This window comes from Bacillus rossius, chromosome 15 (assembly GCF_032445375.1).
Source record: "Bacillus rossius redtenbacheri isolate Brsri chromosome 15, Brsri_v3, whole genome shotgun sequence".
Classification (NCBI taxonomy): Eukaryota; Metazoa; Arthropoda; class Insecta; order Phasmatodea; family Bacillidae; genus Bacillus; species Bacillus rossius.
In genome coordinates, this window is record NC_086342.1 from 46,791,060 (window position 1) to 46,803,167 (window position 12,108).

At 39.0% G+C, this 12,108-nt stretch overlaps 1 protein-coding gene across 6 annotated transcripts in view; it reads left to right on the forward strand.

Moving 5' to 3' along the window:
* Positions 1–966: 966 nt before the first annotated feature.
* The window catches only part of LOC134539584 (mushroom body large-type Kenyon cell-specific protein 1), a 61,682-nt gene continuing 50,540 nt past the window's right edge, over positions 967–12,108 (forward strand). Inside the window, exons 1-2 of one of the 6 annotated variants that reach the window (XM_063381744.1) lie at positions 967–1,442; positions 7,172–7,326. In XM_063381744.1, the coding sequence (XP_063237814.1) occupies positions 1,418–1,442; positions 7,172–7,326 (180 nt within the window). In that variant the 5' untranslated portion in view covers positions 967–1,417. The other 5 variants (XM_063381743.1, XM_063381742.1, XM_063381746.1 and 2 more) reach the window with 5 other exon arrangements.

Consider the following 12,108-nt stretch of genomic DNA (forward strand, 5'->3'; position numbering starts at 1 on the left):
CCGGTTCCCCCACCACGTGCCGATATCTTCTCCTCATGCGATCGGAATTTTCGTAACGCTCGAAAATTGTATAGCAAATAATTTTCACTTCATAACGGTATTACGTTTATTCTGGGATATCCTTCACGGGTGTACTCTTGGGGGAGAAACTCTAATTACCGAGACTGAGACCTAGTTTTTTGAAGTAGTTATGGGCCCGTCCGCTAGATAGTAGTTTTCATAATATGTTGCTGACATAACTGCTTTAATTATATTAGGAGAAGTAATGTATAAGCTATTATCAGGAAACAAACCAGTGAAAATTCACTCTATTTAGGTAGCCACTAATTTTGTGGTGTGTAATACAATGAGTTTTTGGACCTCCTACTCCTGTATTTATATTACATGACGGTTTATTACAAAACAGTATTTTCGCATCGATTAAATTAGTTTTGCGACGCCATAAAAAGTGTTAACTAAAACACCTTTGTATGAGAACTGCTATTCCGATTTGTTATTTGCTGGTAGTTATGGGCCCGCCCAACAGATAGCGACACATGTCGCGTGAAACATGGTTTCAGTTTCCACTGTAAGAGTCGCACTTCTTTATTTCCCTCCTTGTTCTGTGGGCGAACTGCAACAGAGCCGTCCGTTGAAGTAATTCACGGAGTTACTTTCCCCTCCTCAGCGAGAGAAAGAGGGGAGAGAAAGAGGGGGAGAGAGAGAGAGGGGAAGGAGGGGAACTAACAGCGGCGCGGTGGTTGTACGGTTCTTGTCCCGGGCCCGCCCCTCCCGCCGCGGCGACGCGGCAACTTCCTGAATCCCCTCCCCCCTTCCACGCCCCTCTTCCAGGCTCGAGCGGCGGAGGAGGGGAGGTTGTGGAGGGGAGGGTGGAAGGGTTGCATAATGGCAGATAATGCACGCAACAGCCGTTTTGGGCGCTGCAAGTCCGTCGTCGTCGTCGTCGCCGCGCGGGGGGAGGGAGGGAGAGGGACAGCCATGTGCCGAGCGCCGGCAGTCCAGTTGTCCACTGTCCCTCGCGCGCGGAGTGTCGCGGCCTGAGGTGGCCAACTGGCCATGCAGCCTCGGACTCGTGCGCCGTTGTCGCGTGTGCAGGAAGCCAGTCCCGGCACGCAGCTGTAGGCACACTCGCGGTCCTGGTGCCCACCACACCGGAGCTGTCATCGATCATCGATCATCGACGTCATCCACTTAACAAACAAATAATTCATAAAAAAAAGTTTTACAACGTGTTTGCTGTTTCACGTGTTCTACATTTTTTTTTTTTTTTACGTTTGGGTCATTGTTGAGTTCGTCGGTGCGAAACCCCACGTGAAAACGCCACGAATCATTTCACGCGGAATTTCTTCCTGGACTTAAAAACTCGGCAGGAAAAAAAAAAGGAAGTGACACTTCGCTTGTCATTCTTCGAGTAGTGATGCAGATTGACTTTATGCAACAAGGTAATTAAATAATAATAATAATAATAATAATAATAATAATAATAATAATAATGTATATACTTATTGACTGGCATGTTATGTACACGGAAGTTGAAAGAGAAAAAAATAATTAATTGTGGGTCGTGTGAGCTACGGAAGTACCGGATTGGGGGGCGTATTTCAGCGTGTCGCATTAGCGAGGGATGTTTGTTGAAAAAAAAAAGGGTGGGCTCGTTCTTTGTTAGTCGCTCCCGCAGCCGAAATAAAAAGGAGGGTGAAGCGGGAAATAGAGGAAGGAGGGAAAAAAGATTGTTGGTGGCGGGAGGTTGGGGGGCGAGTTAAAAAAAAAAAATTGGTGGGGGGAAAGATTTGCGAGGGGGGAAAGCGGGGGGGAAAAGTACGCGTGTGTCTTTTTTTTTTCCGGATCGATTCAGCAAAGGAGTTGAAAATGTCTTCTCCCCCCTCACGAAATAAAAAAATAAAAGTGGTGGTTGCGGAAGGGGGAAGGGGGAAGGGGGGATGGAGGGGGGGACAGGTTTGGGCGTGGCGTGGCGCGGCACTCAGTTGCATGTGCAGCGCGCGGCAGGCCGAAGCGAGCCGTGCAGTCGCCAGATAGCGCAGAGTCTGTGCGTATCGACCGGGCGGGACTGTGCCACGGCCAGCGAGCGAGCACCATGCGTGACTCACCTCCGCTCTAGTGGCAGACTCACGCGAGCGCACTGCCTCGGTCGCGGCGCGAAGCCCGAGTGCAACGTGTTGCGTCATGACGTGACGTCACACACTCGTGGAGGTTGGTGGCTGGTGGAGGGGAGGGAGTGGGGAAGAAGCCGTCGGCGAAAAATATGGCGGAGTGCTCGTACGTGCGCTGCGCCCAGGAGCGCAGGGCGATCAGGAAAGAACTGCAGAGGTGGACCAAGAGCATGATTGTCGTCGTAGGTGAGTGCACGGCGTGGTTCGACCACCAACTAGTACTGACCTGTTGCTCCAACAATCAAAATAAATGATGGATGATTCTCTAAAAAGGCACGGTTTTTCGCAATTCGGCGTCGCAGGAGTCTTGCCAGGGACGCGGGTGTGTTTATCGACTCGCGTGGTGTGCGAATGTGTGCGCAGACATCAGCTGACGCTCGCTCGGTTAAAGGAGGGGAGCGGGCGGCTGTTGGAACAGCCGGGCTCTGCACGTCGTAACCTGCCTGCTGCCATGACCCACCGCAATGCTCGCGAGGTAAATACTAGGTGAGAGCAACTGCGCTCCCATTGGCCGGCGGTGTTCCACGCGGAAAGGGGGGGAAGGGGAAAGCAGTCCCCCGACGCCTTCAGTTTTACCCCGGGCTGGCGTCGAAGCTCGGTCACGCAGCGTCGCTATGCGGCTTTCACGTCTCCTGTTCCGACGTGCGCGCATTTATACAAACACAATGACGCCTAGCGTCCCGCGGCTGGTAAGTTCTTAAATAAAGAACTAACTTACTCGTGTAATAATAGTGTCAGCGATGGTGTGCAAGGCGCTGACAATTCGGCTTTTTTAACGTTTCATATTCGAAACTTTTCACGAACAATTGCATTTCAGCACTGTTGTGCAGTTTATATCTGTAACACACTTTATCTGCAATATGTTGTGGTTGGTTGTCTGCTCACGAGGTTGCTTTTTTTTCCCATAAATATTATTATATTACTGAATTTTCTTTGTCTGATGAAGTTCATTTTAAATAATAATTGTAGATAATTAATGCTAATTATATCTGCACCACACAGAAAAACAAAGTGAATAGGCCTATACCAGTTCAGCTGATTAAAAATATTTCACAATGGTAGTTTGGAACCTTTTCATTTTGTCAACTGTATTTTTTTCAAAATTTAAATTTTGTTCACATTAATTTTTAAATTATTTTTTTTTTGTTCTTAGATAATATAAATATTCAGTTTTCATCACCCTGTTACTTTGTAGGGCTATGTTCATTAGAATAAAGCAGCAATTAATGATGATATTCTTAAAATTAATAAAACTACACTGATTAGGTAGGTACATAAAAAAAGTAGGGCTTAGTGATTCATCATAGATATTTCCTGACGTATCATTTGTTAGTATTTCATTGAATATTAAAAAAATTAATATTTAGTTTAAGTTTTAATTAAAGTTACTGTAAGTAATTCTAAGGTAAATGTCTTAGAATTTAAATTCACACGACACTTGTTTGTTGGGAACGGCCTAATTTAAGTGTTTTGCTGTAACAATAGTAAATGATAAATATCCTAATTAACATTTTTAAATGGTTTTATTTGCAAAAATCATAGTAGGCCTAAGCTTTTTCCATAGTAGAATAACATAATGAATATTATTTTATAAGATGGCAGGACTATTTTTAATAAGCAAATAGATACTTGAAGCTTATCTATCAGGGAAACAATGAAAAGCCTATAGCAAAAAAAAATAATAATTAAAAAATGGTATAAGTTACATAAAATTAAGTTTCAGTTGAATTACTTATGTGAGTAAAAGAGTTTGTACTTCATAAAATACCAAGCAATAAAATTGTTAGCTAAATGTCATTAACACAAAAGTTGACTAAACATGCAGAAATTAAAAAAAAAAAATTTGTAATGGTTCTTAACATTTTAAATAAATTTATTGAAAAATCTATACCTATATTAGTAACAATGTATTAACACTAACAGAGTATTAATATTGTTTATGTGTTATGTGGGAAAAAAAAATTTGTTGGTTTGTTCATATTCTTTCAAAAGACCCACTAATTAGGGTAGGTGGGTACATAATTGCCAAAGACTTTTATAAAAATAATTAACTGTTTTTTATTGTTCTAATATTGTTGGCAGCTAGGTTGTTATAGATAGTAACACTACACAGTACAGGTGAAAGCATCGCCATGACCTATATTGTAGTTACCTAGACAAGTAGCAAAATTGTTTGTGGTTTGAGCTTTGATTATTATTTGTATGAGTAGAAGAAAAAAGATTTTTCTTTTATTTTTCCATGGAATTTACTAAAAAAAATATTCAGATTTTTTTTTGAAATTGTATGCTTATTCCAAAAAAAAAAACTGACAACAACAAAGGGTTGGGACTGCTGCATTATCAATCTGAGCATGAGTCACTTCCTGTGTGGCTTAATCCAAGTGTGTACCAGCTCACTTACCCTGAGTCATGATAATTAACAAACCACCTTAACACTGAAATTACGCACATTTTTTTTTTCATAACTTAGGGCGGTGGTGGGAGGGCATCTGCCACTGATTTGTAAATACATTTTTATAAAAAAAAATGTTATTTAATTAAAAATATATGTTTGTGAACAAAACTAAAGATCAGTAGGTTCTTTAATTTAAGTTATCACAGAGGAAAATTAGTTTTTGTATTGCAGAGAAATGGAGGCAGCTGTTTGAGGGCTGTTTGTTTCTACATGGGGCAAGTGGTGGGGGACAATCGGAGGACCTGGGTTTGAGTCCTGGTTCGGATATCCCGGTTTTTGTTTCCCACGGTTTCTCAGAATCTCGCCGAATGAACGCTGGCTCTCAATATTCTTGAACTGACCACTTAGTAGTGTGTTATAGTGCCTCATGATCTCTCTGTTAATAAATTGTTGAATTCAAAATTTAAAAAAATAAGAATTCTTTATTTAGTAAATCCTGGTCTAGTAAAGTGAGATTAACATCTCTTTTGATAGAAGAGTGAAAAAAAAAATCATTTCATTTACAATATTAATATTCAATAAAGTTATAGTTTCTTAAGTAAATTTCCTTTGAATATATAGTCAGCAAAAAAGGTTTAACATTAAAAAAAAGTTACAAATTATTTTAATTTTTTATGGTTTTCATGTTTTTTAACTATAACAAATTATTTTACTGTCTTGGTATTTTATTAAGTATAAACTCTTTTAGGCCCATTAGTAATTAAACTGATACTGGTGTATGTACGTAATACAAGTATAATATGACCTGTGAGGTCATTATGCAGCATAATACACTGCGATCTAACTAGAAGAAGTTGGAACAGCAACAGGCCGCCGTCTACAGTATTAACCAGCCTAGCACTGGCCTGTAGTGATTCAGGGAAACTATTGATTCAGGGAAACCGTAGTGATTCAGGGAAACCGTAGTGATTCAGGGAAACTTTAGAACCGAGAAACCAGAAACCAGAATGGCAGGTCCCAGGGGTGTCTCCAGCACCCCGCGCCGCACATTTTCATTTTTGTTTTCCTTGTGTGTCTACCTTCATGCGGAAAAAATGTCAATATTGATTGAAAAGGAAGTATTAAATTGATATCACCAAGTAATTCAAAGTGCCGGTTAAAAGATTTCAATTTAATTTCAGTTTTCGTGATTTAATGTTAGGAAAACTTCCAAAAGATTTTATTGCCTCGAATAATGATGTGATTTCTCTAATTTTGACAGCTAGTATTTATAAAACTTACCCATTAATAATTTATTAAGGAAGAATATCAAAAATTTCTTTAGCAAAATCATTGTAAAAATTTAAGTTCCAGGTTTTGGTTTTAGAAAACGTTGCTTTAAAGAGTTTATTTTTTTTCCTATTTCCCGGGGGAAGCCCCCATAACCCTACTATTCTCTGGGGGGCTGTTCCGTGCACCCTGGCTCCCCAACAAGCCCCGTCTCAAAGACATCAAGGTACCGCAGAAGTGAGTGGCCCGGGCCTGCAGAGTGCAGGGCTGCCACTAGTTGGACAAGTGTTAGAACTCGGGTCGTCTGGACTGTGAGTCCGTCACCTCGCTCCATGACGTACAGAGTTCGGGCGTGCGAGTGTTGCATAGGGTAAGGTGAGGTGAATTGGCAGTGATTCAAACCGTAGCGCAGAGCCATCGAGAGAAACCAAGAACCCAGAGCCATTCTTTTTTTTTCAGACCCCCGCCATATTAATTAATGTTCAACTTTTCAAACCCATAAATTTAAAAAAAAAACTTAAGATTTCCTGTGAATTCTGGTAACAAAAGTTTTGTCACTTTCATACTATCAGCATTCAAAAAATCCTTGAAACTACACCTCCCCCCCTCCCCTTTTATACTCGATGGCCCTGAGGGAAAATGTTGAAACTTTTGCCCCCTTACTTTAATAGTACAGTACACTCCCGATTATCCGCGAAATTAAGTGGCAGGGCCACCGCGGATAGTGAAAATTGCTGATAATCCGCAAAAGAGCCAAAAATGGGAAACAAAAAAGTAAACATTAATTTCAACTTAAAGGTCTAAACATCTATGTACAGTAAAAGTTACAATCAGCAGTACAAAATTTAAATTATGCTAAAATTTTAGTGTTTTACTAAATAATTAACATACAATATATTTCAGTAATGTAAACATAAAAGTGCTCAACCATACGACTAGAAACAAAGTGCGACAGAGACAAAAATAGCAACGCATGCCAGCCTACTGCATGAGTTCCGAGAAGGCCTGTGGCGTTTTACTGTATACTGCACACAATACACTCGTCAGTAGATTTCAAATCTGCTCACTTGTTATAAAATACAGATTTACATATGTGCTGTATTTTTTCGTAGCATGCGCGGATAATAGGGTGTTTACTATACTTGCATTAATTGAAAATATTGCAAAATGTTCCAAATGTACCAGCAAGTTTAAATTATTTTTAGTACCTAGCATATAAGACTGAATTTGACCTCTGGTTGATTCTGCCGCCGATCCACCCCACGTGTTCCTCAAGGGTTTGTTCCGTGACGCACGGGCGGGACGACTCAGGGGCGCGTGTCCCCGTGTGCCGCAGGTCTGGAGCGCATCGCCGAGGAGTTGATGGGCAGGAGGAAATGGCGGCAGTACCGAGGCACGGCTCTGGACCGGCCGCGCGGCGCGGAGGGGGACTGGGAGCCCCCGGGCAAGTGCGACCTGTGCGACGGCGTGGCCCGGCCTGAGGCCGCCGTGGTGAGTGTCCCCGGACTCTGGCCCGCACACCGCCGCGTTGGTCGTCACCGCTGCTGGTTGATTCAAACCATGGGGTCTTTATAACAAAAAACCAAACTTTTTTTTAGTAATTTTTTTTTAAAAATAGAATATCGTAATTGTTTTTAATGATATTTATTTATTTATTTTATTTTATACACGAACAAAATTCAGCACTTAGGCCGGTTTGCAATTTACTCGTGTCATTACACTACATCATAAAAATAAAACACTTTTACACTGAACACTGGGACCACACTATTGAATACAATGAATTAAGGAAGCTTCATGGATAATATAAATTAAGAAAAAAAAAAAAAAAACACTAAAAACTATTCCGAAAAATCACTTGGAAAAATTGAAACGTAAATGTAAGGGTTCGTAGCTATATAATACAATATGCCACATCTGTAAAGATAGTCTGTTGTAATATTTACTGGCTAGGTCACATTTCCAATGTGCAGTCACCAGTATTGCGTCAGAGTTGCCTTTCTATTAACAACAAAAATTTGGTCATTAATGTTTCTAGTGATTTATAGGAACAAAAAATTATATACTAAACGAGATCATATCATTTAAAATATCTGAATAAGTTGTAAATCCTACACGGATAAATATTCCTCTAAAATTGATAATATTAAATAGTTAATTGCTGTTCTGTGTGGAAACCCCAACTGTACTGATAATCCCCTTTCTGAAGGAAACACCCATTCCATGGAGAATCCTCCTCCTGTGGAGGAATACAGTCTCTGAGGTTAAGTCGCAGTCAGATGTAAACATTTGCTGGAATTCAGTTCTTTGATCTTTTAACTTTTCTGGTTCAAGCATGAGTGGCAGAAAGAAGGATGTTGCATGGCTTTCATTTTCATTTGAACAAGCTGTGAAACTAAATAACTAATATAATAAAAAACCTAAAAAAACTAGTCCAAAAAAAAGTTGTCTCTTTTTTTAACCTGATTAAAAAAAAATTTTCTTACCCTGAGTTGAGGGCTGTTTCTATAAATTTCAACTATATACCTATTTTGCATTTGTTATTCTGCAACAAATATTTTTTCTTCTTAAGTTTTATTTAATGAGTAGGAACTAGATTTTATGGTTTTATTTTTAGATTGATTTCATTGTTATAATAAGGGGTCTCATGTTATTGTTTTTGTTTCATGCATTGTCTTCATTCATGAAGATAATTTATTATTTACAAATATGAAAATTATTATTTCTCAATACTTCAATAAACAGTCACATTTTTACTGTTAGCCTACTTCATGCATTATTACGGTAAAATAATTTGTAATAAATACATTTGGGACAGAACTACTCAGAAAAATGAAAATAAATAGTCAAAAGTTTATGTATTTGAAAACAATTTCAACATCATTATTTAAAAAGTGTTCAGTAATAAGAGATGCAAGATCAAACAAAATGAAATTGAGTTTTTGCATTTTATTTAGTTTTTTTTGTACACAGTTAGTGCTAAGTTCATTGAAGTTAGTGAAGTTAAAGATTACATTTTTTGGAATTTCAGTTACATTTTATCATATTGCTGGTGGATTTCATGATTTTAGTTGCATTTCAGTTTTATCGCAGCTGAACTCTCAGTCTAGTTCCTTATAATGGGTGTAAAAAGGCACGGACATGAGACAAAAATTAAAAACACTTATGTGCCTTTTTACACCCAATATACAACACTTAGGAAGTATTTATGAAAAAAAATATTTGTAACTGAACAACAAATGCAAACTAGGTATAGTGTTGAACTTACAGAAATAGCCCTTGACTAGTAATGATTATGGAAAAAAATTTAAAAAAAAGCATTAACATGGCCTTGAAACTCGACTTTAAGCGTGGCAGAGGGTCAGCGGTATTGCGACAGAGTGATGTAATAGTTCCCAACGCAGTTCGTACATTCATACGTACAGGAAAATTATATTTTGTCTATATTTTTTTAGTGAACTCACATACTGCGTAGCATATGTGTAACTGTGTATTTCATGGTTTTGAAGTAAAACTTTTTAGCTACAAAATATATTGCTGCTGTAAATTGCTACATATTTTTTCAAGTTATTTTCTAAAAATGTGTGTGTACAGTTCATAACTGTTCAATAGGGAAACTAAATAAATGTAAGAAACATACATTTTTTTTTATCTTTGTGATTAAATTTTGCTATGATAAAAAATGTGAAGTTTTGTTAATCTCTTTTTAGACAACCCTTGTTTTTTTTTTTTTTTTATGTTTAAGTGCTCTGAATTTTTAATGAATACTCGATGATTAGTGGAGGCAATAAATCGCATAAGCGTGACGCCTGACGATTGCGCAAGTTAAATGAGAATACCCTCGTAAGTAGGCTCCTAATTAACATTCCGAAAGTAAAGGAAAGTTTGATAGGTTTGCCGTCGTCCGGGGTCTCGGGCTCGATTCCCGGTGCGGTTCCTAGCGGGAGTGGCTGTTGTGAATGTAATGTGTCCGGGTGGGCGCCAGACTAGCTCTGGTGCTAGTCGGTAGTTGGGTCGTGGGGTCGATTGCCCTGCGTGGCCCACTAGGACCGTCGGCGATGTTGCGTGGGTTTAAGGAGTTTCCTACTCGGCGGTGGTTGGGAGTCGTAGGGTTAAGTAATCATATGCTTCGGGAGGCGGCCCGTGCTGTATGCTGAAACTACCCCGCAGACCAAGTGTGGTGCAGGGGGTTTTAAAAGTTATGCGGCCGGATTAAGTCCTGGACCGAAAATTGGACCGGGTACGCACGGAGAGATTAATAAAAAAAGAGGTTTTAAGAAGTGAATATAATTACCAGAAGTGAGTTCAATGCAGACAAAGGATGATGTCTCTCCGTGGGACGTGCGTCCGCCCCGGTCCACGAGTCGCGTTGTACTGGCGTGATGTCATGGCGCCCGGCCGAGGCTCGGTGGCCCTCGCGCCAGGGTTGACCTCATTACGTTAGTTTCTAATGTGACATGTTAATAAGAGAATTTAAGGGCGTTAAATTCTTACTTTAATTATTAAAGCTGAATCAAGATTACTCGTCCCTTCTACAAATTGAAGTTAGTATGTTTAAGAAATATTTCATTTAAATTTTACGTCACACCAGCGACTGTTCGTCCCTTGCCGGATTGCTCTGGTGGGGGTAATAACGCAACACAAGGGGTGAATAATTATGTCACATGGTTTAATTGGCTAATTCAGGCAGAAGGCCGCTAGGGGAACACTCACACACGTATTGACGTATTTACACACGTGAGTGCCCGGGCACTCCTACGTCGCACTTTCGTTAACCAACTTTAAATTAATATTCGATACTGTTTAATAAACTATGTTTGTTTTTGTAACGAGGTTGGGGTGTCATGACGGTCTGTTTATTGTGGGGCCGGGTTCTACCTTGTCTGCTGGTGGCTCGCCTGTCTCAGGTGGGCCATGGCTAGGGGCGCGTTCTGTTAGCGGGGGTGAATACTGGCGGTTGCAGGTCGGGCTTTAGGGTGGCCTTCGGTCGGACGACGTCAGGTTTGTTGAGAAACGTAGTGTCATCATCAAAAAGATGGTAATTTTTTCCGGAAAAGCGTTCTTGGAGAAATTTTCCCGATATTATACTGGAAAAGTTTCTGTACAACGGGAAAATTTTTCAAGTTTAATTTCACAGAAACACTTAAATACATTTTATAAATGTTTTTAATGATCGGAAACACATAAAAACACACATTTTGTTTTACTTTACCACGTAATGGCTCTCTATAAACATTTGATTGTTGGCTAGGATTCATTACTCCCCTCACCAACTGATAAGAACAAAAAAATTTTCAAACAGTACCTACTAATCTGCAGAATGAAATTATTAGTTGGCAATGCAAAAAATGAAAAATTTTACCAGAAACATATGTGGTTGCATTTTTCAAAAAAGGTTTCCTAGTGGAAAATTTTAAGTGAAAAAAATTTCCCACTGCATCTCTATTCATCAGAGCTAACAAACCTTGTGTTGCGTTTCATTATAAGGATGTATAACAATTTGAATTATTTTAATTTATTAACTTTTAGCCTCAGTGGAACAGAATTAGATGGAGACTAGCCATAAAGGCAATCATAATAGCATGTTATGTCATCTCGTTTTACACATTATGTTTTACTGTACACTGTTTTCTCTTTACGAGCTACACATAAAGTGTTGTTTATGGTTTTTGGTGCTGTGGTAAAAATTTTCTCCTAGCATAGGTATGTGGTTGGAGAGTTATGAACTTAAAATGACTACTGTACAGTAGTAAGATTTCAAAAATCAAAATGTGGGACATAAAATGTGATATGAATCAACATTTTACATAAAAATTCATTATTAGGCCTCCTATACCTATGGAATAAAGTTTTGAATAATACTCTGTCAAAACATTTAGGTTATGAAATAATAGCATGAATACTTTGCTTATGCTACAACTAGATCAAAATCGTACATTTCTGTTAAAATTCACACTAGAAGCAACTTTATTATACTTTTAACGATTTATGACTGAATTATTGTTTAATCATTTAACAACCTAACATATATCCTTGCATTACGAATCGAGTAAATATGTCATTATTATCACATGTAAACATAATCATACCTATTTCATTGTTACTACAAGTCTAAAACTTGATTATACAATGAATGATTATGTCCCATTTAGATAGGTTACTTACTTCTGACTATCAATTGGTCTGAAGTTTTCACTGTAGTATGTATAATATTTAGGTATTTGACATTTCCCAACACTTGGTTGGGCTACACTTAAAACCATACTAATTTCG